The 27,303-nt window shown below is 36.0% G+C and overlaps 1 protein-coding gene across 1 annotated transcript in view; it reads right to left on the bottom strand.

Annotated features, from left to right (window-relative positions):
* LOC106130489 (probable cationic amino acid transporter) overlaps nt 1-27,303 on the bottom strand; it is a 79,469-nt gene that overhangs the window by 4,613 nt on the left and 47,553 nt on the right. The window contains exons 11-14 of the mRNA XM_060953731.1: nt 9,591-9,745; nt 3,559-3,623; nt 3,307-3,407; nt 129-272 (exon numbers count right to left, since the gene is read on the bottom strand). Of these exons, the coding sequence (XP_060809714.1) occupies nt 129-272; nt 3,307-3,407; nt 3,559-3,623; nt 9,591-9,745 (465 nt within the window). The remainder of the gene's footprint in view (nt 1-128; nt 273-3,306; nt 3,408-3,558; nt 3,624-9,590; nt 9,746-27,303) is intronic.

Consider the following 27,303-nt stretch of genomic DNA (forward strand, 5'->3'; position numbering starts at 1 on the left):
TCAATCTTGGCACGAATATATTATAATCGACGCGAGATAAGGTCCAAAAAATTAAGTAAAAAAATAATAATTATTAAGTAATTAAGGTCCAAATTAAGGTCCCACTTAGCCTTCAAACTTTTACGTACCAGATTGTTCCGTGGCCGGCCCACAATCGATCCAGGGGAAGAGTCCAGGGCAGAGGTATGACATCGCGTGGAGTTGCCGGTAGAGGGCGTCGAAGAAACGGCTGCAGCGGGAGGTATTACCGGAGCATCCGCCGGGTACCGCACCTGTTTTTTAGATAAATTAAGTTTATTTATTTATTTTGCGGATTTGCTCACTCACAATGTAGTATATCTCACGGGAACAGTATCGACTTTTGGCCAGGTTGGTAATCAGGATTCCAAAGCATAATTAGGTACTAACGAGTAACTATAGGTAATTATTTGAGTTTAATATACTTACCTAGTATATTTTTCAAGAGTGTAAAAATATAAGAGTGGTGAGGATGAGAAAGAAGAAGCACTTGGGATTCTTATTTTAGGCGATGGGCAAGCAACCTGTCTCTATTTGATAAAGTCATATAGCTGAACGTGCCTTTTAGTCTTTTCAAGACTGTTACCCCGCAGCCTTGCGGGGAGTCTATATCTCTATAAGACTTGATTATATATATGTATGTATTGTACAAAACACAACTGGACCACGCGCGATTTAAAACAGTTAAAAGAAGCTTGAACGGAATCGGGAAGTGCATTCCAAAAACGTTTAAGTTGTACATACATACATACATATAGTCACGTCTATATCTCTTGCGGGGTAGATAGAGCTAACCGTCTTGAAAAGACTGAATGGCCACGTTCAGCTATTTGGCTTAATGATAGAATTGAGATTCAAATAGTGACAGGCTGCTAGCCCATCGCCTAAAAAAGAATCCCAAGTTTGTAAGCCTATCCCTTAGTCGTCCTATACGACATCCATGGGAAAGCGATGGAGTGGTTCTATTCTTTTTTTTGTTGGTGCCGGGAACCACACGGCACTGCCGGGAACCACACAAGTTGTATTTAATTTTAACTACTGGATATTTTTCATGCTTTCGCTCTTATATTGTAATCGTTTCTTGTAATCTTCCTCCTTCTGGCGTAAGTCTCGGTTACTTCATCATCTCTCTCTCTCTCGACCATAATCCAGGATTGGGTGAGTCATGTTTTACGTTGGTTTCACTCCCATCTGATCTCCAAAACGTTGGAAGGGCATCTAATCCGTATTTTATAATGGTTACACCTTCAGTTGCATGAATGTGCAGAATTCCTCACTATATTTTCCCTCACCGTGAGAGCATCGGTTAGCACTCAAACTAATGTTCATTCTCCTAGTTCAGAAGATTGTCTTTTCAGCGTTTATGCCTATATTTTACAGGGTTAATCAATTACTACAATCTAGGGCTTAGGGAGGTCAAGCGGATTCCATCAGAGAAAACGTTTTATTCCGGTCAACTAGCTTAGATCATGATTGTATAAGATGATGTGTTTATATCTCTGTTCGAGTCTTATGTTATCCACGCAGCGAAGATAGAGTTGTCGACGCATCATTACAACGTATCTTCAGAACTGTGCTACAGAATTAAAGGGGCTATCTCCTTTTGAAAATGACGAGAAACATGATACAAAGGGAAATTCAATTGAGAAAGTGCAGAGAAGTTAATGCCACGTAATGCGATCATCACGAAAGGCGGGATATAATTCCTCTCCATTTTGCCTTTTGGCATCAACTATTTTTCAATCTTATGAAAGTTTATGGCGGTGTGCTTTATTATTACGTGCTATGGTTTGTCTCTTGTCATGCATATAGGTAGTGTTTTTGAATGTGATGTCTTCTTTACTCGGGTGGCGCCAAAGCCGAGGTTCGTCCCACTTTGGGAACCCTTTGAGCAGCCACTGCGCCGGCAGGAGGCCCTTCAGGCCCCGCCACTAAAAGTCCGGTTAAGTTGTAAAGCCCTTCAGGCAACGAGTAATTTCATAAAAAAAAAAGTGATGTCTTCTCAGCCTAACTTTTTAAACCCATATATAATAAGGTTTATTTGTTTCAGTGAAAACCTCTTTGTGTTTTTTGACAATCAGGCGATTGTACAACAATGTTTCGATGATGGTATGACAATTCTGATCTTGACTGATCACGTAGGTATATTGTAATACGATTACTCGTCCATTGTTAGTTGAGCAATCCAATCAGTTCTGTGCACAGAGCACCGCACCCGACGGTCTTTTAGTGCTCTGTGGTCATGTAATGTGCGGTGATTGATTTAGATGCGGTGACCTGACTGAACCAACCGTAGAATTGAGCTGTAATTCCTTATTGTAAACGTCGTGTGGTTCCTGGAACTTTTATATGACGTTTTACACTGTGTCCTTTGTATGTGGTTAAAGGCGACTAAGGGAATTCTTCTATATCATTGGGTAATACACATAACTGAACGTGGCATTTAAGTCTTTTCAAGACTGTTGGCTCTGTTAACCCCACAAGGGATATAGATGTGATTATATGTATATATTCGTATCAAGTGATCTACGCAAGAAATTTCCCCAATTTAACAAAGTGAACGCTTCTTGCAGATTTTGAACTCCCAAGTTCCATCGCAAGGTTATCTGTGCCAGTGATATCCTGAATTAAGATGGGAACCGTAAAGGGAAGCCAAAGGAATGAGATCTATTAGATTTGCCGTGCGATCTCGAGTCCTATGCCAGATTGGTTATTGCACTGCAAAAGGCAATTGTAAGTTTTAAAAATACGTGCCTAAGGTTTATAATTGAAATACACTTTGTTTTTAAGATATTTTCTTAATTACATACCCAGCTTTTACTCGCTTCGCCCGTGTGAATTTAGCGTCATAAAAATTAAGCTGTATAACTTATTTATGATGGATTTAAACTGTTTCTCTTTTTTTTTCTATTTATTTTCCGTTTGATCTCCTCACTAATTTCCGCCTACTCTCAATTTTTATTTTTGTTCACTAATATATTTATTTATGTATTTAAACTTTATGCACGTAAAAATTGTACAACATGCCTTAAGCATTCTCTGCCAAAGGAACCTTTGGACTGAACTGAGATGGATGCACAGTGGTATATATCTTGGGTTGTCATAAATCTTGGTGTAAGACTTTCTCAAAATATGCCACTTTATTTGTGGAAATATAAAAATATACATGGGTACTTAATGCTCTACCTACATCTCGTAAGAGTAGGCAGAGACTAAAGTTTTTCGCTTACCAAAGTGTCTCTGCAAACTTCTTTCGCTTCATACAAAAAGAAAATATTTTTTACTTACCATAGAACTTATTCTCCGTATGCGAGTTCATCAAGAAGGTGTCATCGCGTCCATATTCCTCACTCTCGTCCCCTGGCAGAGTCTCATCAGAATCGGGTGAGCTGCGAACATGCTATTGTTTAACGTCGGTAAAACAGTACGACGAATTTTAAAATGGCGGCCGGCCTTTCGCATGGCAAGATGGAGGACATAGAAAGTGACATTTTTTGAGGGTAAAAGCAATTCGCGCTTGCGCATAGCTCGTTTGGTTACCTTCGGGTGACTCGGCGTACCATGACGTGCTGGCTGGTCGAAGGCAGTACGTGGGTTGGGGTCCGCTGCAACACATGTTAGAGGTTAGATCATCATTAACTTAAACGGTCTAGTGAAACAGTGCCTGCATCTGTACGGTTTGCTGTTTGGTTTAGAGATTAAAAGTCCCAGGCTCGACCCCTGTTCAGAACATGATGAAATGATTGACCTAGGTCGTGGATTTTTAAGTTTTGAACTAATTTTGGAGCTGTCATAAATTTGTGTTTTGGTACATATCTCAAAATAATAAAAATTAAACTATTTCGATTTATATGTAGGTATTTAACTCGGAATAAGATAAAGCTGCTTTTTGGCAGTGTATCGCAAATATTGTATTATTTTAATTAATTATTGTTATCAATAAATATAGTTTTTTTTTAATAAGTCTTATAATTATATTTGGCTATCAAGCTATTATAAGATTAAATTAAGACATAACTTTAAATCTTGTTAAGTCAGAATTTTATCCCAAATACTACTAAAAGAACTGTGCTTAAATTTAACATATAGAGAGCTGACCAAAAAATAAACAGTCCTTACAAGCTTAAAAACACGCAAATATATGAGAAATTTACTCAACAGCAAAGCTTTGCCCGGATCAAGTTTACATAAGGAAATAAAAATCGCAATAAAATTTTATACTGGTATTTTCATTTGAAATTGGTTCGAAGAGTTTTTAAGCGATGTTTGAAGAAGACCGCCGGCTTGATTGAGGGCATGTGGTTAAATATTGACGTTGCAACATTGCACTCATTTCGGGAGCTGGTCAATGCACTTTAAAAAAATACTAGCAGTGTGTACGCGGCCAGCAATATTTTGAAAAGATTCACGAAAAATGAGAACGCGGTATAAAGCGTTTTCTCGATTTACCATAGACATCGGAATAATATAAGATAATAGAAACACCACGTTGTATTTGAAACTCTAAAACATAAATATTATTATTTCACATTTAGCCCTTGATTAATAGTAAAATTTATAAAAAACGGATCGTACTCTATTATACTCGTAATAAGTAATGCATATGAGGTATTCTATTTTATAGCTATAGCTGATTCATCAGCATCGTAGAAGCGCCATAGACAGACAGCTTGAATGCCGAAGTAATTTCTAACAATTGTTAACAAAAGCAAAACTACATTAATTTTATTAATATAAGTAGAAGGTAGCCCTACCTATCAACAATAATTTGTACATACATCAAACGTCTATAATACGGGATGTGACTCTTATAGTCATGAGTCGTCGTCTTGCAAATAACGCAGTTGTAATCTGACATATTTATTGAATTAACATTTGAGTTATAATATTACATATATACCTAATCGTTATTGTGACTGATAGAAATGATTAGCTACTATCAGAAGCGACAACACATTTATCACTTCTTGCCACATCTACGGTCTTGTATTATTCCAAATTCTATGCGAATCATAAAAAAAGCGATATGAAAATGAATCAATTCACGTTCGGCAGGGCAATGCACGCAAAATAGAATAAATGTCACAGTTGTGACACGACATTGACAGATGACAAGACAATTGACAATCGACATTCGGGAACAAAGTGGTTGGCGGGTAAAGCCGATGCGATATGTGACGTATTAATTATACACCTGTTTTTCTTCAATCCGACTTATGTAGGTAGGTATCTACAGGAAAAAGTGTAAGTTTGAGTGAATGATTAGCTGATGATGCGATCGATAATAATGAGAAAGAGAATGTCGGCGTTTAGATATTTAAATTAATACCATCGCTAACCGATGTCCTACGGTTAATATAACGTTACGGTCATAAGGGAATGTTGTGATGTGAAAGAAGATGTAGTTACAGGAATAGAAAAGGGTATGTTAAGATGGTTTGGTCATGTGGAGAGGATGAATGAAAGCAGGTTGATTAACCAGATATACAAGGAGAGTGTGGAGGGAAAGGTCGGAGACGGAAGACCTAGACGAACGTATCTTGATCAAATTAATGACGGCCTGATAAAGGGTCAGGTCAAAAGTAACCGAAATAAGAAAGTTATGAATGTGGATGGAGCGAAAGAAGTATGCAGAGATCGTGGCAAGTGGAAAGAGGTAATCTCTGCCTACCCCCCCCCGGGAAAGAGGCGTGATTTTATGTATGTATGTCCTACGGTTAGAAAATTTCATGAGGAAACCTGGTAGGCAACTGGACGAGTTAGTATCAACCAATACGGGTTAGGCTCCCGTGCAAAGATTGCGGAGGTAAAACGCCAGTTAAACCTGACTCACCCAATACATGATTTAGGTCATAGGGGCATGTCAAGCTTCTTCGCAAGAAGGGCAAAACCGGGGCTAATAGTAGTCATTAGGCTGAAGAAAGAGAAGGAGAGTGTGAGAAAAAGAGGAAGACATACTTCTTCAAAAATACAAAATGCGAAAGGAAGGTAAAATAACTGTGAATAATAAGCAACATGATCCTATTCCGCTAACAGTTTTATCACGGACTTTACGATACCCTGAGGGTTGAAGTGGCTCTACGTGGATTAAAATATCACTGAACGTTGACATTTGAACGATTTGTCCAGTTTTAGAGGGCTATTACGAGATGGAGCATTACATTAAAGCTAAGTACCATTTCAGATAATAAATTTTAATAATATCATTGTCCTGGAGTTCTGATGAGCGTCAGTGGTCGAGAGATTAAGCCCAAACTAAGTTTATTAATTAATTAATTCATTCATTCACATAATCACGTCTATATCCAGCAGGAGCAGCAGAGTAGACAGAACTCTGCCAGGACACGTTCAGCTGTTATGCTTAATGATATAATCATTGAGATTCAAATAGTGTCAGGTTGCTAGCCTATCGCCTTAAAGAAGAATCCCAAGTTTACAAGCCTATCTCTTAGCCGCCTTTTACGGCATCAATGGGAAAGAGATAAAGTGTTTCTATTCTTCTTTTTTATATTAGTGCCGGGAATCACACGGTACTAATTTAAAATTACACTATATTGCTATAAAACTCTTTTCTTAAAACCACAACGACAAAATACAGTGGCTATAAAATTACCTCGACGACATAAAATGGCGATGTCTAAACTAATTTGTTTGAAATTTTAACGCATTATGCTACAGGGAAACCTTTGCTGCTCTGTAGCCGGTACGATGGCCAGGAATGGCTATGGCGGACTAATCCCATGAAGGGATCTCTCCCATTCAACCGGCAAACAATAAAGGAACTAGATCAGTTTAAGTTATCTAACATTACGAATCTGTTCACCTGTTAATAATGATTCATTCATTCATTAGACTACAAGATATCAGATATTAATTCTATTGTGATGGTATAGCCATACAAAAACCACAACAAACAGATAAATGGTAGGATGAAGTTGAAATCAAAGGGTTTACGAGCGACCACCGGCCACATATCAAAATTAAATTGCCAATTGGAACTACCGCGCTGGAATTCTCGACGTGCGAACCGGCCATCAATTGCTAGTCGCATTTTCACAGACACGTACGAATTGGCATAATTAACTGAGTTACAATTAACACTTGTTGACGGTTGATAATAATTAAAGCGTTCGGTATTTAAAAATTAATCCGTATTCCTCAATCTGGTGGTAATCTATACTAATATTATTTGTTTGTTTGAACGTGCTAATCTCAGGAACTACTGGTTCGAATTGAAAAATTCTTTTTGCGTTAAATAGACCATTTATCGAGGAAGGCTTTAGGCTATATTACATTACGCTGCAACTATTAGGAGCGAAGAAATAATGGAAAATGTGAAAAATGGGGAAAATTATTCACTCTCGAGGGCTTCAATGATGCCCAAAATAACTATTCCACGCGGACGGAGTCGCGGGCACAGCTAGTTACCTGATATAATGTAACCAAAGGTTGGCTGGAAGAGATTGTTTAGCGATAAGTCCGCCTTTGCTCAACATAATTTCATAATGTATGTTTCTACTACATATGTACATATTTTTATGGGCAATAAAGATAACTTGTATTGTATTGTTTAATTATTTTTGGGAAAAAATACGTTAAAAAATTATTTGTATCTCAAAAATAAGCGAAATCTTCTGCTAGATACATTTTCCTTTTATAGACATACAAGCTTTTTCGCGGGCTTTGCTTCCGTGGGAATTTATAAAGAAAAAGAAGTATATGTAAACTCGTGAAGGTTTTATGTGTCTGACGAGGTGGTCCAGGCAAAAAAATCCTAAGCATTAAATGTATTATTGAAATTATCCTTAACAAAATTACATATTTACGTGGTAAGAATAAAGAACGAAGATACTAAGATAATCATCAAGAAATTAACAAATTAATTTCTAAAACTTTGGTTTTCTTTTGTGTATCTACAAATAATACATTTTTATACACATTTCTTGTTGTTTTATTTCATCTTTATTGGTAGTACATTCCAGACATCTATTGATTTGTTTACGATAGACCATGAAAACGTATAACTACATGTAGAGTGACTTTTCCGTACGGTTGGGGTGCGTCGGGACGGGTACGGCTTGCTTGTGTATTTGTACCATTATTGTACATTTTGACACTATTTTTTTGTATTTTTTTTTGTATCTTTATTTATATTTTTTAAAGGAGATCTCGGATGTAACATTGACTTATTCGGATAATACGACAGGTAAATGTCGGATACCAACATTTTTCATGACAAGACACAGACATATACAAAATGTGTACTTTTGTGGGTATTATTGTTAAATACAAGTTTAATTAAAGATACAATAGGTACAATTGCTTTTAATATATACTTATTATACAAATTGTTGTACAACGCCGCGTGGTTTTACGGCATGTTTTCTTATTTATATAATAATTTTGTACCTTTAATGAGCACTCAGTAATCATTTCGTGTACTTTAATGGTATTTCAAGTAAATTGATGAAAAAATATAAAGAAAATTAATTTATGAATTAGATACTAAAATGCATTAAGTATTCAATTACCAAAATGCAACACAAAAAAATCTTATTCCGCAGGTCTGTAATGTAACAAAACAATGTCAAAAAGGTGACATTTCAATATGTACGTACATAAATACGTACAATTGTGTATCGTATCTGACTTTTCCGGTCGGATCTCCGTCGGGACGTGTACGACTTGTTTATGTGTGATTGTACCTTTATAAAGCTCAGGCGTCACAGTATTGCAATATCACAGAATTATTACAATATTGTGAACACCTCTTACGTATTCATGGGGCGTAACGAATGTGCTGAATGTAACAATTTATTTTTATTGTAAAAATATTGATATTAAATGTATGAAAGCGGTTTCTGAGGCTTGGCAATGGATAATGTACATGAGACTATAGTTCTCGTAAAGATGTTGGAGGTATATTAGTATAAAAAGTGGCTAGCGAGTAGCTATTTTTTAAGCCCTTTCTCCATCCAAAAGCCTCTGTCAGAAGCAAGCATTAGGTCAGCCTAGTTAAAATAGGATTACGCTGAATGTTTGCATGACATGTTTTCCACATGCCGCCAGAGAGATGGGCCCTACCAGCAAATCGATGAGTCACAGAAGGGCGTAGACCCAAGGGAAAATCATGGAAAAGATATAGACAACTTTCTCAGTCGATGGCAAAACTATGCTACAGACAGAGTTACTCTTGTCTCAGTTCTTACAGTGAGAAAACTCATCGCGAATAAATCTGCGTACTCGATTACCGTTAAGGTCAAAATAGAACAGCCTCCAATCGATATTCTCCTTTGTTAAGTCGGTAAAATTTCCAAAACCTTCTCCAAAGTGTAACAAACACTTTCATGGAAACCGGATCAGAATCGGTTCAGCGACGACAGATAATCACGGACACAGATACAGACATACTTATATAATATCGTGGCCTATCAATCTTTTCAAGACTGGTGGCTCTATCTACCCCGCTGGGGGTATAGACGTGATCATATGTTATATAATACATGTCAAAACTCAGAATAACTTTTTTCTAAGGCAACTTAACAATCCTTTTAGTAAAATGTGTGACTTACTGTAAATGAAGTCTCCCGGTTCGCAGATGCTGTACCTTCAGGATCGACAGGAGTCCGCAGACTTTGAGGAAGCAGTTCAATGAGGTTGGTGGTGTGGGGTTGGTATCGAAGGACCAGCACGCAGGTCGACACCAACGTGTAGGCGAGCAGGGTACCTGTTGAAGAGAAGTTGAATAAGTGGTTTGAGAAAATTAAGGATATATATGAAAATAGTTGTGTTAAGAATTCAATGGTATTGTAGTTGGAAGAATCTTGCAGTTTATCGTTGCCGTGTGGTTCCCGGAACTTCAGAACTCCACGTCTTTATAGTGGTGTTAATAAAAGAGACTTAAGGAATAGGCACATTAATTTTGTACAGCTTTTGTTATGATCCAATACGGGTAAGGTTTCCGTAAATATTGTGGAGGTCTGACAGGAGTCGCTTCGTGTAAAAACCTGACTCACCCAATCCAGGACTCATGGTCAAGGGCTTACCCCGGGCTCCTCTCCAGAGTGGTGAGAATGCAACCGGGACTAAAGCCAGGAGGAATGATACCATACAATATTTTACAGAAGTTTTTTCGATTGTTTTTTTTTACATAAATGGGAAATGTTATTATAATGTAAATTAATTCCTCTCTGACAAACTTAAGTGATGCTAATTTCGCTTGATGACGGTTTTTTTTTGTTTTTATTTTGTATTTCATATAAAGTTTACCTACTTGAATGATTTTGACCAAGTAATTTTCACGTGAAAGCACATTATATTGTCATTATTAACATTTTCACACTGTCATGACGGTAAAACATGTTGAAACACTATTTTAATTTTGACATCTTAAATACATTTATATGCTATGTATACATATTTTGGCAAATAAATTTATCTTATCTTATCTTAAAACCTAAGGATTTAGCCATTCTATAATAAATAAGCTACAATCGAATATTTCCTTTTTATATATTATTTTTAGAGTAACGTGACCAAAGTCAGTTAGTCAATTCTTCGGTCCTTTTAATTACATCAGTAAGACTGTCTGTCAATTTATAATCTATTTTATTATCAATTAATAATCTATTTTATTCTCTGCATATCTATGTAACAATTATTCTTATATCTTTTCGAATAATGGTTATAGATAAAAAACATATAGACAAACAAACTAAAAAGCAACTTGACAGTGACACTATTTGCTTATTCAGATACGGAACACTAAAAAGAAATCGCGTGTTGAAGACGAATCACTACACCTCGCTTGGGAATAGTACCGATACAAGACATCTGTTCGTGATATGCTAGAAATCACGTCTCCTTCCCGAAGAGGTAGGCAGAGACATTTTTTTTTTGACAAAATACACAGATTGAGATTTATTACTTTTATTTATTTTATATTAATTCATCATACAAAGTATTATCTCGCCCACATAAAATCGTTTATTTAAAATTTTCTTAGAACGGATAAATAAAATCGATGATATTCAATTTTGAAACAGGAAGTTTTTTTATCCTATGTATTTTACATTTTAAGTAATAAAAGTGTTGATGACGTGCAGGGCAGATGCTTGACAGGTCATGATTTTTGGCCTTGGTGTGCTATGAATCATCACTCTACAAATTTCTAGCCTTACAGGAACACCGTTACTCGGACGGTTCACTAGCTCTTAGACTATAATTAAAAACGCTAAGTAAAATCCACTAGTAAATTTCATACGTACATACATATGGTCACGTCTTTATCCCTTGTGGGGTAGACAGAGCCAAGTCTTGAAAAGACTGATCGGCCACGTTCAGATATAAGGCTTAATGATAGAATTGAGATTCATAGAGACAGGTTGCTAACCCATCTCCTAAAAAAATAATCCCAAGTTTGTAAGCCTAGTCCTTAGTCGCCTTTTACGACATCCATGGGAAAGAGATTAAGTGCTATTTTTGATGCTGGGAACCACACGGTCAATTATTTAACTTGTTAATTATTTTTTTGTTATTTTTCTGATAACTTCATCAATAATCGTTAAATACGGATTAATGTAAGTCGAGCGATTAATTTAATTTCAACGACTGTTACATTTAAAATTATTATCGTACATACATTCATTTCAAATTATTAGTATTTATTTAATATTGAGTGTGTAATTAAATATGTTGTTCAAATTAATACTGCATTAATTTAATTATTTATTTAAACTTATAATTAATTTCACACTCTTTAGTGTGAAATTAATTATAAGTAAGTACGGCGCATTGTAAGTAGGTTTCTGGATAACATGTACTTACAATAATTTGTTTTTTATCTTTTTAAGTGTTCATTTTAAACACATATAATCACGTCTTTATCCCTTACTGGGTAGATAAAGCCAAGAGTCTTGGAAAGACTGAAAGGCCACATTCAGCTTTTTGGCTTGATGATAGAATTGAGATTCAAATAGTGACAGGTTGCTACCCCATCGCCTAAAAGAAGAATCCCAAGTTAATAAGCCTTAGTCGCCTTTTACGACATCCGTGGGAACGAGATAGAGTGGTCCTATTCTTTTTTTATTAGTGCCGGGAACCACACAGCATGAAGATAATAAACTAAATCCCTCCATAATAGATCATACAGCTTGCACTAAGTGAATAGCTTAAGTTTTTACCAAAATTTAATTAATACCCACGACTTCGTTCGCGGCAATAGTTTTGTGAGAAAGCTAACCCTTATCTTGCCCCGTAGTGGGGTGGTGAGAAAATTTTTTGTTTTCACGTGATGGTTTTCGCGAGTCGACTTACACACATACAGACAGACATTTTAAAAATCACATTTTCACATTTTTATTTATCGGTATTTACATACATCAGGTACAATTTATAGTATTATATGAATGTATTGAAGAAAGTAGGTACTGGCGTTAAGAACTATTTAAGTAAAATTAGTAGGAAAGCGGAACCTGGGCTCTGAAGCTTTGTAGCAGAGGGTGCAATTGGGGACACGCCAGATTGAGAGAGAGAGACTATTTAAGTAAAATATTCTTGTAACAAAATTTACTTCTTACATCGCAAAAGGCTATTTACCGGGCACGGATCTTCATAAAAAGATCGAATTTTGTTGATTGAAATGTTCAAAGTTAAACCTTTTTATTCAGTTTCATTTTGATGGCCCATCTTATTTTTTTATCTGGCACATATCTTTGAAACCTTTGAATCACGGATTTGAACCTATTTCCTAAGATACATTTCGATAAAAAAGGCTTTTGATTTGAAACATTAGATAAGATATAAAAAAAAATCTCAGATACTCAAAGTAAATAGATACAAATACTCTCACTATTTGCTGTGTGAAAAGTGGAAGTGGAAAGATTGTGGTCTCTGTCTACCCCTCCGGGAAAGAGGCGTGATTTATGTATGTATGTTTGCTGTGTGGTTTCCGGCACTTTATAATAGAACAACTCTTTTTATTTCCTATGGATGTCATTAAAGGTGACTAAGGGATAGGCTTATAAACTTGATTCCCCATGTAGACGATGGTCTTTCAACTATCACTATTTGAATCTCAATTCCATCATTAAGCCATACACCTTAACGGGGCCTTACAGTCTATTCAAGACTGTTGGCTCTGCCTACCCCGCATGGGTTATAGACGTGACAATATGAATGAATGTATACTCCAACTTTATAATTACAGATAGTGTCAACGTAATGAAGAATCGCTTAGTCACGAATCACACAGAAATAATTTCTATGGACGTGATGTATACGTTAAAAGTTGCCGTTATTTATGTAACATACGTATGTATGTATGTATATATCATCACGACAGTATCCCTTCCGTGGTAGACAGAGCCAAGAGTATTTAAAAGACTGAAAGACCACGTTCAGCTGTATGGCTTTATGATGGTATTGAAATTCAAATAGTGCCAGATTAATCACAAGTATATGAGCCTTTCCTATTCCCTTAGTCGCCTTTCTGAAGTGCTGTGAACCATATAACACTATCTTCAAGCAAGTTTGACGTTTTATGGTGTTTTAATAAAAATATAAAAAAAATTAACCGACTTAAAAAAAGGAGAAGTTTCTCAATTCGACCGTATTTTTTTTATTGTCTAGTAAATGTATCGAAATAATTTAATGTATAATTTATAAAAAAAAAAACCCACACTATCCTTATTATAATACATATGTCTAATCTGTGTGTACCATGCCTAACCGCAAGCTGTTATTCACTCATCATTTATTCAATAACTTAGTACTAAAGCTGTTCCTATGCACTTCACCTTACATTATCAATTCAATGCACCGACAGCTTCGAATAACCGGGTTGGTATAGTGCAAATTGATAAATGACTATTTACGTGGATCATACAATCATAGCTCCAATTATGACGAGAAGGGTTATCGGTATTTGAGTTCTTAATCAACCGTTTTAGGTAATGATATAGAGTTGATAATGCCACGCATATTTTTTTCCCGGTAGCTTTAGTTCCGGATATATCTGGACCATTCTGGAGAGGAGCCCGGGGTTCGCCTTTGACCGTGGATCCTGGATTGGGTGAGTCAGGATTTGCAAGATATCAACTCCCGTCTGACCTCCGCAACCATTGCAGGGGATCTTAAACCATATTGGATTTTTTAATTTTATTTAGATTATTACGTCTTTATCCCTTGCGGGGTAGACAAAGCCATCAGTCTTGAAAGACTGACAGGTCACGTTCAGCTGTTAGAATAGAGATTCAAAAATAGTGACAGGTTGCTAGCCCATCGCCTAAACGAAGAATCTCAAGTTTATAAGCCAATCCCTTAGTCGCTCCTTACGACATCCATAGAAAAGAGATGGAGTAGTCCTATTCTTATTTATTTGTGCCGGGAACCACACGGCACAAAAAGAAAATAACAAACGGCGAGCAAAGAAAACTTGCTATTAATCTCTTTAGCAACCTGTCACTTCTGTATCTCCATCTAAACTACTCTGTCTACTATGTAAATTATAAAAACGTAACATGTTTGAGGGTGTTACACTTCCGAAACTCATTATGGCTATCGCAACCCTATTTATATCATTTTTATGTCATTCACTTGTAATTTTTGTGAGCGTATCACGCGAACCCTACTCAATGTAATGCCGGTAAAATAAATTTGGCGCTTAAACCGCTGAAGCTCTCCAAAACGTATCTATACTAATATTATAAAGCTGAAGAGTTTCCTTGTTTGAACGCGCTAATCTAAGAAACTACTGGTTCGAATTGAAAAAATCTTTTTGTGTTAAATAGATCATTCATCGAGGAAGGCTTTAGGCTATATAACATCACTCTGCAACTATTACGAGCGAAGAAATAATGGAAAATGTGAAAAAAAACGGGGAAAATTATTCATCCTTGAGAGCTTCTACGATGCCCAAAATAACCATTCCACGCGGACGAAATCGCGGGCACAGCTAGTGTGTTATCACCGTAGAACCAGCGGTATTAAAAATTCAAGATTCCTCGTGCACACTGTTTGCTGGGTAAAACTGTTATTTATATAACCACCTTAGCGTAAAAGGTGTACAGATGTTTTATACTATCTCAGCCGCTATCGTGAGACGTTTCTTGAAGGCACATACAGCTTCCGTGCCGTGTGGTTCCCGGCACCAATAAAAAAAAGAATAGGACCACTCCATCTCGTTCCCATGGATGTCGTAAAAGGCGAATAAGGGATAGGCTTATAAACTTGGGATTCTTCTTTTAGGCGATGGGCTAGCAACCCGTCACTATTTGAATCTCAATTCTATCATTAAGCCAAACAGCTGAACGTGGCCTATCAGTCTTTTCAAGACTATTGGCTCTGTCTGCCCCGTAAGGGATAAAGACGTGATCATATGTAGGTATGTATGTACATACAGCTGTGTAGTTCCCAACATTTAAGACTTGGACCGGGCCGTAGTCGTAGAAGGCGTGCCTTAGGGAATATGCATATTAATTTAATGGCTATCCTACTGGTTTTGTACTCGTAGCAAATAAAGCGGTGTGTGCCAGCAAAATAGCTGAAAGTGGTCTATCGTCAAGACTGTTGGCTCTGTCTATCCCACAAGGGATATAGACGTGACCATATGATGATGATGATGTGCCAGATGCATTTTGTAAAAGTCATCAAGGGAAATGATAATAAACTCGTCATTCTTCCTAGCAATCAGTCACTATTTTTAAGAACAGAATAGAAAAGATTTATTTTCAAAATTGCATACGAGGTATCACTTATTGACGTCACATCACTTAAATCTAATTATAACTACTACCGCTTTAAAGCGTATGTGTAGTAGAAGCGACGGAACAAACTACACTGCAGCGTTTTCACCCGACGTCAATTTACAAATATAGATCACTTTAATTGGAGACGAATGCACATTGTCTTCATTAAAAAATATGAATGAATATAAAGCAATCTATTGCAGCTTTATTTTTCAGGACTTTTAGCTCTGTCTATCCTGTAAGGGATAGAGACGTAAAGAATGTAACTACAGGTAACAAGTGGTCCTTAAATAAGACCAACAGAAAGTGAACCTCGAGCGAAACGAATAGAAATACAAATCTCACAATAGTACGGCGAGCCAGTGAGAAACAGGCCGAAGTTCTGTAAAGGCATTTCAAAAAATAGATGCCCCAATACATGTTTTATGTGCCCCAGTTGCCTTTAAGAAAATAGGGCAACAATTGGCAAGATTTACCTACGAACTGTCGCGGACTTGAATTTTTCAATATTCAAAGATATGTAGGTATGTATGTACAATGAAAGTTTTGAAAAAAGAATATTAGACATATTCTTTTTTCACCTTTCATCAATTCCCAAAATTGACATTAATGTTATAGGTCCATATAATCTATAAACATTACATTATAAATATATATGAAGTACTTGGGTGACCGAGTGAATGTCGGTGTTTTTTTTTTTTTTAATCAATAATATTTATCTTATACTGTAAAATATTATGTGCACCAAATATATAATATTTGGTATTTTATGAAAAAAATTACAACAATATCGAATTGGCTGGATATAAGTCTAAAATATTTTTTTCACAAAAGACTTAGTGGTTTGCGCTGGTAACTATCCCGTTGGAATTCTAGATTCGATTCTCAATTTAAGTACATTATGATTGTTTTTTTTTTTAAATTAACGGGTATCTTTTAAAAGAAAATGCAATATTGTGGTTTTTCAAACAATCAACGAAAATACCGGAACTCTGCTCGGTCGTCCAGGTACTAGCAATAAATTGTATTAATTCATAGATAGTTAATAAATGAAAATCAAAGTATTGGATTGCAGCCTCATTAAAATAATTAGCGGGAGCGTAATGTCGCATATGATTTTAATATAATTAATTAAATTCAGAATCGAATTCCTGCGGCGTCGCGCGGAAATATTTCAGATATAATTATCAGGTTTTAACATGTTTAACATTTTGACGGCCTCTGTGGTGCAGCGATAGTACGCTTGTCTGTGACACCGGAAGTCCTGGGTTCGAATCCCGGTCAGGGTATGGATCTTGGATGTTTATTTATATAAGTATTTATTATAAAATAAAGTATACGTCCTCGTTCAATAAAATCAGAATGAAAAGTAACTAAATATCTATTAACCGTACTATAAAGTATTCATCGTGTTGTTTTAGTGGTTCGGCGAAAAGGCACTTTACTTAGCCTGATGTATATTAAAACAGATTAATTTTATATTCAGGTCAACTGATAGAGTGTCCACATTATATATGTAGAGCGCACATTGACTCGCTGACTCTGAGAAACTTGAATTTCGACCAACATTAAGAGTTAAGAGTTAGCCTCGAAGTAAGTTCGAAACTTGTGTTACGAGATACTCACTCAACGATACTATATTTTAGAATAAATTATTATATAGATAAACATCCAACACCCAGGCCAATTAGAGAAAATTCGTTTCTCATCATGCCTTGGCCGGGATTCGAACCCGGGACCTCCGGCGAAACAGACAAGTGCACTACCGCTGCGCCACAGAGGCCGTCAACATACATATATATATTTTACACTACGGTCGTTATTTAAAGTTTTAAGACATACTAATTTATGTAAACAGTACCTATTCCCATTGAAGCGCTTGTTCATTATATATCTTTTGAAAAGAGTAAATTTCCTTAAACAATTCTAGGTAACAGCTTTTATGAAGCTAATCCAACGTCAATATCTCATAAGAAACAATGTGCTTGAAAACAAAAGGTGTTAAAATTATGCTTTACAATATTTTTACTGAACGCGAACGCGAAGAATAGCCCTTTTAAAGTATCCAGTAACCGTCGATCAAAGGAAAAGATAATACAATGTTATTTGCGATATTACGATCAAATTATATTTTGTATGAACAAACACAAGGTGACATTAAAACGACCTGCGCTTTGTTTGTCAAGAGCGAACAAGTTTGTGGTAGGCACTTAATCGTAGTTTGACAGACAGATTCTATTTTTGATATCAAAAAAAGAATATTTCAACGTTAGTAGTCTCTGATATTAGCCGTTTCTTGTTTGGTTATAATATTTTTACATTTCGAATTGATTGATTCATCTTCGTGCGGCGTTCAAGGGCAAGATATGAAACAGTCACAGTAATTTAAATATTTTGTTAGTTCAATATTAAGTAATTAAGCAATTTTTATAGTTTTTTTTATCGGACTAGACTTTTGCAGCTCAAATTTCTTTATTTATATACATCTTACAGCTATCATGATAATATGAGAGACAGAATGCGATTGTGCAGCAAGATTTACATGCTGTAACATATTATTGATAACCCTACTCGTGTGTGTTAAGTTCCAAATTTCGAATTTAAACAAATTTTCAAAAACTTCATAAAAATTAGAGCTTCTTGCTCGAAAGCGCACTAAATGAGAAAAAGATTCAAGACCACTACGGTAATCGGGAATCTACTGTAAGAAGGGTGACAACAAGGCTAAATTTGTCAATACCTCGTGAATGTGGACGAAGCGAAGGAAGTACGCAGAGATCGTGGCAAGTGGAAAGAGGTAGTCTCTGCCTACCCCTCCGGGAAAGAGGCGTGATTTTATGTATGTATGTATCCCGTAACATCTTTTACCCATCGCGATGTTGGCCTTGCAAAATTAATCTAAACCCTCTGACGTGGCTCCCGTAATGAGTTAACTAGCATTTAATATTAGTTTAGTTCAGGTCTTGTGTGCAGTAACTATACCTGACTTGCCGGCCGACGCTGCAAACTCTGTTAATTACTTATTATCTAACCTCTACATGGCCTCTATGCCTAGAGGCGGTAAGGAACGTATTTTGTTTCAATTAGAGTGCGCACTGGCCGATCGGGAATTTGCACAGACAAAAGCACTTCTCTATACCTTTGCAAAATCCTACTAATATTATAAATGCGAAAGTTTGTGAGTATGTCAGGATGTCAGTATGGATGTTTGTTACTCTTTCACGCAAGAACTACTAAACCGATTAAGATGAAATTTGGTATGTTGGTAGCTGAAGACTCAGAATAACATATAGGCTACTTTTTATCCCGGAGTTACCGCGGGATTTATAGGGTTTCCATGCGGACGAAGTCGCAGGCGGCCTCTAGTCGTACATAATATAAGAAATATGTATTATAAGATGGCCATTTGGTTACTGGTATTTTCTGTCGTAAAGGCTACTAACTTGTCACTATTTGAATCTTTATTCCATTATCAAAGCCATACAAGCAAACATAGCCTTGCAGTTTTTGAAGATCGTGAACTCTATCTACCCTCTTATAGATAAAGACGTGATTACCGTATCGTTAACCGCAAGGTAATTAGTCGATTAAGGACTGAACTATCACTACTTTTATCGACTGAATTCGTCGCGTCACTGTGTTTTCACTCTGACGTTGGGTCGCGGGCTGCCATGTTATTGTTAGAAGTTTTCTAATTGTGTGCTGTGCTGTTAATTAAATATATAGTTTTTAATAATAATACATTCGTAAACAATATGAATGGAATAAGAAGAGTAAAGTTGTAAAATTATATTGAAAGCTTTTTTAACGTTTATAAAATATTGGTATAAAAGAATTGTAAAAAAAAATTGAAACTCTTGTTACTGTATGTATTTTTTTTGTTACCGCTATTGTAAAATGAGCTGGATAATTTTCACTTAACTTTGGCACAGGCATCACTTATGGGAAATTAATAAGTCATTTCTGGAAATGCATACGTTGTAATCTTCTATTTCGTAAATGTGTGCATTAAATTAAAAACGTTAAGTTCCATATTCAAATTAAAACAAGTTTTCAAATACAGTAGAATCCGTTTAGTACGACTTCGCATATAACAACCAACCGTTTTTAGCGACGCAACTATAGACATATGTTTGGTTTCGTATCGAGCCACTATGAAAGTACATTCGTTTATTACGACTGCGCTTATAACGACCGACCGCTTTTAACGACGGAATTCAACGCACATTGTCCGGTTATAACGACGTACGTCGACGTGTTTACAAACAAATCTAAGTTATAGGTACATAATAGAAGCTATCCCCGCCCCGCGCACCTACCTAGCCCATGCATCGCGGACTGTCTGTTTTGTTTATGTTACATTTCCTAATTTGCGGGTGACAAGTGAGTGCGCGTACTAAAATGGCTAAGCGAAAAAGTTTCTCTATTGAAGAAAAAAGTTTTATTTTACAACGTTTAGAAGCTGGCGAGTCGAATGTAACTATTGCGAAGGAACTTGGTGTAAATCACTCGACTATATCCACAAATATAAAAAAAAATGATTGTTTAGTACGACTTCCGGTTATTACGACGTAATATCACTGGTCCCTTGACCGTCGTTATAACCGGATTCCACTGTACTTCATAAAAATAAAAGCGAGGGGTCGAAAGCGCGCTCTATATAAAATGTGTACGAAATATTTCGAAGTTTGTACTAGAATCTAGCTTTCTATGGAACATAATCTCGTATTCAGTCTATACAAAGAATAATATAATACAATACACAATTGCATAAAATGCAGCGTGAACTAATAATTCTTTGAAAAGGTCTGTTGTTTTTCTATTATTGCTTTTTAGGGTTCCGTACCTAAAAGGTTAAGGCCGGGACTCCACCAAAGCAGAGATGTGTGCGGTGTGCTGTGTGCTGTGCGAGAAGAGATGTTTTTCAGCTCGCGGGACTCCACCAAAGCGGAGATGTGTGCGGTGTGCTGTGTGCTGTGCGAGAAGAGATGTTTTTCAGCTCGGGTGCGGGGCGTTGAGTGCTCAGTACGCATTCTGACACGAAAGGCGGGCGAGAGGGGGGAGGGTGACATCGCTCACTGCACGCCGCTCACATCTCTCGTCTCCACTGCGCGTCGTCCGCGCACAGCTCACATCTCCGCTTCCATCGCGACATACAAATATTACACATCTCCGCACAGCGATCTCCACTGAAGCTGAGCGGAGAGGAGACGTGTCAATAACTCAATTCTATTGGTTGTTTAAAAAACATCTCCTCTCCGCTCGTCTCGTCTCCGCTTTGGTGGAGTCCCGGCCTAAAACGGGGTACTATTACAAAGCCTCCGCTCTCCGTCAGTGTGTGTGTCTGTCACCAGGCTGTATCTCATTAACTTTGATAGTTATAAAGCTAAAGTTATCACAAATTATGTATTTCCGTTGTCGCAATGTCACAACAAATACTAAACAGTTTAAAAATTAAATATTAAGATGGTCCCCTTACTATAAAAATGTTTTTTTCATATATTTTCCCCAATATTAATAAAAATATTATAAATAATATTAGTAACAGGTAGAATAAAATAATGCTTGAAATTTTCACAGAAAATTTAGTAAATATTCATGAAAAAAAAAATATTATTCCATTACCATACAACAAAAGCAAATTTTTAAACAACTTTTCAGTCCATTTCAATTGACAGGTGAATGAATGAGGCGTGAATTAAAAAATATATATATACTTAACCAACAAACGCGATTATAGTAGATACGGAACCCATCGTACGAGAGTCCGAGTCGCTGTTGGCCGGTTTTTATTGACCTATTTCTATCACGTTTGCTTATGTCATGAATGAAGATAAGTTTTTCCACTTATTCGTTTTATATCAGATAACTATTGAGATAGAAATTCTGCGTCAATGACCTGGTAAGACTCGGTTTATTACGACGCCTTCGTGAGGGGATATAACGTTCACTTATAAAGTCAATAGTTATGCATTGACTATGTACCATGAAGATATGAATTGTTTTTATAAATCTAATGTTTTAGATGTACTTTAAAATAAAATAAATAAGTATATACGGGACTAATTTAGAGATATAGATCGAGTTAGCCTCGAATTAAGTTTGAGACTTGTGTAATGAGACAATTACCAAACGATACTATATTTTACAATATATTCTTATATAGATAAATATGACCAAAGCAAATTTAGAAAAAATGATTCTCAAAAGATCTGCCCGGGATTCGAACCCGGGACCTGCGGTGTCACAGGCAAGCACACTACCGAAACCATTGCAATTACATTTCACCACTCCATATCTTTCCCATGGATGTTGTAAAAGACGATTAAGGAAAAGTCTAAAAAACGATAATTAAAAAAATGGAGATTAATTTAAAAGTGCAGTGAAATTTGTTTTAAGTAACTCTACCACGCGTACGAAGTAGCAGGCATAAGTAGTCTTATTCTGATTAGACATGACTTATACGGGACGATAAATAAAAGACAACAGCGATTCCCTGTTCAGGGAATCCCCAATTAAAAATATATGCACTCATTAAAAGTTAATTCCGAAATTAGGTGCAACACCTTTCAAATAAGCTTTTGTGCAAAGCGCTGAAAAAGTTTTTACAAAAGCACCTCACTACAAATTGGCGACGAGGGAAATGAATACGCGCGCGAAGTTGCCGTTGCCATCCGAAGATATTAATTAAAAGTTTAATAAGCTTCTAAAAGCTGCGCACAAGTTTTTCTTTAGTAGCGCGGTGCGACCGCTTTTGTGCCCAGAAATAGTTTTGATAAATAAATCCGCGAGGTGGCGTGCACAACTAGAAACAACTTTAGATGCACCTTTCATTTCAGAAATAACGTAGGATGGGAACACAGACATAGTTTCAGATAGACACCGCAAGATCAAAATTAATTTTGACATTTGTGGCAAACTATAAATTATAATTAATTTTCTAAGAGTGTGAAGATTCTTTGATAGATAGGATTCAACTAAGGGGTAGGCTTATAAACTTGGGATTCTTCTTTTAGGCGACGGGTTAGCAACCTGTCACTTTACATGAATTTCTATTCCATCAGTAAGCCAAACAGTTCAACGCGGCCTGTCAGTATTTTCAAGACGTTGGCTCTGTCTACCTCGCAAGGGATAACATGTATGTATGTATAAAGATTATTCTAAATCCATAACGAATATGATATGACGCCACTTTCTCCGAGGGGTAGGCGGAAACTAAGTATATCTTTACACTTGCCACAATTTTCGTGGAAGCTCATCGTTTTTCTCGAACTAGAAGGTTACAATTAATTGAAATTAAGATAACAAAAGACATGGCAGTATGGTATGTAAAAGTTCGTTAATAAAACAAGGCACAGAATAAGGTAAAAACCAATGACATTATTCGTAAAATCACTGTATTCGACCAAAATTTTCGCTAGATAATGCACAATTGTACCTACATTGTGTGGCGTTGGCGATTGTACATTTTAACATTTTTGTTAAGAATTTGAGTGCGTCTGATCTCAATCTGTCTAGTGATAAGCAAGTAAGGTCTAGGGTGATAGATGAAAGCACAAATAATCTCACAGAATTATACATACAGAGGTACTTAAAATCACGCCATTTTCCCGGATGGGTAGGCAGATACTACATCTTTCTTGCCACGATCTCTACATATTTCTGAGAATAGAATTATACTTTATCAGTCTTCGCTGAAGTGCTTCAAAATTCTCGCAAGAGAAATTCAAATTTAGAGTTTACCACGATTTGTCATTGACTTCAATAAATGACGATCGCTATAGAAATAGAATGAGAGAGAGTTCGAAAAGACATCGGATATTGCTTCGCTTTTCTATGAAGTGTACATATAAGTTTTCGCGGGGTCTAGCTAAATTTATATCTGTGATTGAGAACTATTGAAAATGGTTTTGCAGTTGCAATAAACTTGTAAGAATTCACTCTTCGTTCTGATGTAGTATTTTTTTAATGTTCTGCAAGTTTATTCTTTCACTAACATGTATTTTACTTCGTCCTGGTTTGAGTCCCGGTTGTATCCTCACCACTCTGGAGATGAGCCCGGGGTATGTCTTTGACCAAAAATCCTGGATTGGGTGATTCTAATGTGACCTCCTTTGCAGGTCAACCTTACCCATTTAAATCCATCATCAGCATCCAGTTGCCTGAATATGCAGTTTTCCTCACGATGTTTTCCCTCACCGTAAGAGCATCGGTTAGTATTAAAACTAATGTTCATAACTTCGAAAATATTCATTGGTACATCGCCGAAGTGGGATTGGAACCTGTGCCTTTATGCGCATCACGCATTTTAACCAGACACCATACCTATACCTTCCACCGATACTCCCTAAAAGGGACTTACAGTATTATATTATTTCCGGCAGACAAATACGAACATTATTACATTTTTCCGAACAATTCAAACATCGTAGTTTGGTTAAGATGTTTGTTTTTCAATGTGGTTAAGTTTCAAGCATGTTTACATTATTTTTCATGACACGACAAATGTTTATTTGTCCAGGTTTTCGATATAACTACTTCTTAAATTGACATCGTCGATGAAAACGTCGCAGTGTAGTTTGTAGTGATGACTTATACTATCACCTATACAGTGAACTCATACATATCATCACGTCTGTGTTCCTTACGGGTAGACAGAACTAACAATTGAGATAAAATAGTGGCGGATTGCTAGCACATCACTCAAATGGTGATACTAAGAACCTCTATCATCATTTAGGCAATGGGCTAGCAACCCGTCACTATTTGAATCTCAATTCTATCATTAAGCCAAACAGCAGAACACGGTCTATCAGTATTTTCGAGACTGTTGGCTCTGTCTACCCCGCAAGGAATATAGACGTGACTATATGTATGTATGTATTGTGTATTAAATGGTGTACCAACGCCAATGACATAAAATATCGTTATATTTTTAGATTCTCCAGGCGTTGATGGATTAATCCGCCTATTCGTTGTATTGATACATACAAAGTGCACAGATCAATCTTTATTGATATGCCAGGGGACTGTCCGGGTAAGTTTCTGAAGGGAAATGGGAAATTTTCCAACGTTTTTTTTTTCAGATGTTTTTCCCCATTGAACATTCAGGTTTCTTTTTGTTTTGCGTTCGCGGTAAAATAGTTTTGTTTTGAATTAAGAGTCAAATCGCCTACAAGAGAAATCTCGATATTAAAAGCCTATTTCTTAGTCATCATTTACGACTAAGAGTATTTCATCAAAATCGGATTCTAGTTGCAACAAAAATGTAAATATTTTCTATTTAGTCCGTTCCAAATAATAGCACAAATCTTTTCTCTTTATAATATCGATATCAAGGCGTAATCAGAAGTCAAACGATAAAACAAAATATTTTCATATTTCCAACGATATTTACTTCAAAGAGATATTTTTAAAGTTAAATAGTCCTCAGTCCGACTAAGCGATGTTACTTTGAACTGAGGTAGCCTCTCCGAGCGGAAAATCTTTTAACAAAATAGTTTTAAATTAAATTTGTGTTTTTCTGTACCTATTGCGGTAAGCCTTAGGCTTGTTTTTGTGTAAAAAAGATTTTAACTCTAAACTAGCTGTCCCGGTAAACGTTGTTTTGCCATATCCTACTACTATTATAAAGGCGAAAGTTTGTATGGATGTTTGTTACTCTTTCACGCAAAAACTACTGAACCGATTACCATGAAATTTGGTATGTAGGTAGCTGAAGACCCAGAATAACACATAGGCTACTTTTTATCCCAGAGTTCCCGCGGGATTGATAGGGTTTCCATGCGGACGAAGTCGCGGGCGGCCTCTAGTAATTTATAATTAAGTAATTTCTAGTTAAAAAAAAAGGTTAAGAGTGGACAACCCTCATTACTAAGGGGTATGAAAAATAGTTTATTGTTTAACTACCGACAATTTGTACGCGTCCACTAAATGTTAATATTTGAAGAATATTTAAAGTTCTCATTGTAAGTGATTTTTTTTTTGTAGATTCTTTTATGAGAATAAATTTCTTTCACCGTATTATGTCGGTTCACTGGACACGAACACGCACTAATACTGGACTGAACATGACAAAGACCACAAGTATTTGTCTGCATCAGGAATCAAAGGGGGGTACGTTAGTATAGCCACAGGATCGCTTGGAATCCAACGGGTCAGGATGCACGCGGTAATATGCTTTTAGAGCGGGAGGTTTACATATACGCCGTTTTCCTTTATAGGGTAGACAGAACGAATAGTCTCAAAAAGGCTCCGAAGAGGAGTAGGCAGTGCTGAAAAGACTCGAATGCCTTCAGGAGTTCTCGAAGGTATATAATGGAATTGAGATAGAGGATAGAGAGAGAGTTTGCTATCCCATCGAAAATAAAAGAGGAATTCAATTTTTTTTTCTAATTTAATTCTTACTCTTACATGGAAAGAGAAGAAACTGATGCATGTTATCATAACGTTCCTAAATAATATCACGTCTCACAAAACAAACGACATGATTATATGTATGTATGTATGATGTAGAAAATGATATAAAAGCATCTTGTAATATATTTGGAAAAGAAGAAGAAGCAGAAGCTCGCGGTAGTATTCGAACCTGTTCGCCTAAATCTTCGTTCTTTTTTTAAACGGCTACTTTAACCACTCGACCACCGTTACCCTATGCTCTAGCACCGATGTTATAAAGCCTTGTAATTTCCAAGCAAATTCCTTTGAGCTTTCCTTGAATTTGATATGTATATTTAATCTTACGGATACTAGAGAGATCCTTTGAGAAGTATTTAGTTCTAATATTAAACTGGTTCCTAAGTAAATGAACTACAAACATGTTCGCCTAAAATTTGCAAGACGGCAAATAATTTCTTCGTCAAACATCAAATTACTGAGCATGTCTTTGCATGAAAATAACAAAATAGAAATAAGAACTGAAGAAATAATTTGATAAATATGAGTAATTATTGCAACCATGTAAAATTAATGCTTTTGACGTACTTATAGGAACGCTTCATGTTTTCTAATTTTTCTACAGATAGTGTATTTTTTAAATGCTGCCAGTAAAAACCTCTAAAAAAACATTTTCGATAATACTGAAAAACCTTCTTGGTATTGATTTATTTATATTCGAAAATCCTTAGTACCTAAAGCTATAATATATACAAGACTAAAGCTGTTAATTGGCGTGAACCTGGTCATTAAAAATGGACATCAAATCACGAAAAAGTCACCTGTAAGACTAAAAAAACATTGCAATATTTTGTAGTTTTTTTACATTTATTGATTGATTAATATCAAAGTTTAATAATTATGTAAAAATATATTTTTTCGCAGATTAAAAACTTAAATTTTAAAAGATAAATTTCCGAAATCAATAAGAAATAGGTACGCAAGTGACTTTTACAAAAGAAAAAAAAAAACATTGGTTTCTTGTGAATATAAATGTCGGAACTTTACGCTGCTTCACTAAAATTTTAAAAAGCTAAATAACATCTGTATCTTGAAGTTGAAAATATAATACTTCTCTTCTAAATTTTTATACACAATTTAGTGT

Source organism: Amyelois transitella, chromosome Z (genome assembly GCF_032362555.1).
Source record: "Amyelois transitella isolate CPQ chromosome Z, ilAmyTran1.1, whole genome shotgun sequence".
Taxonomy (NCBI): Eukaryota; Metazoa; Arthropoda; class Insecta; order Lepidoptera; family Pyralidae; genus Amyelois; species Amyelois transitella.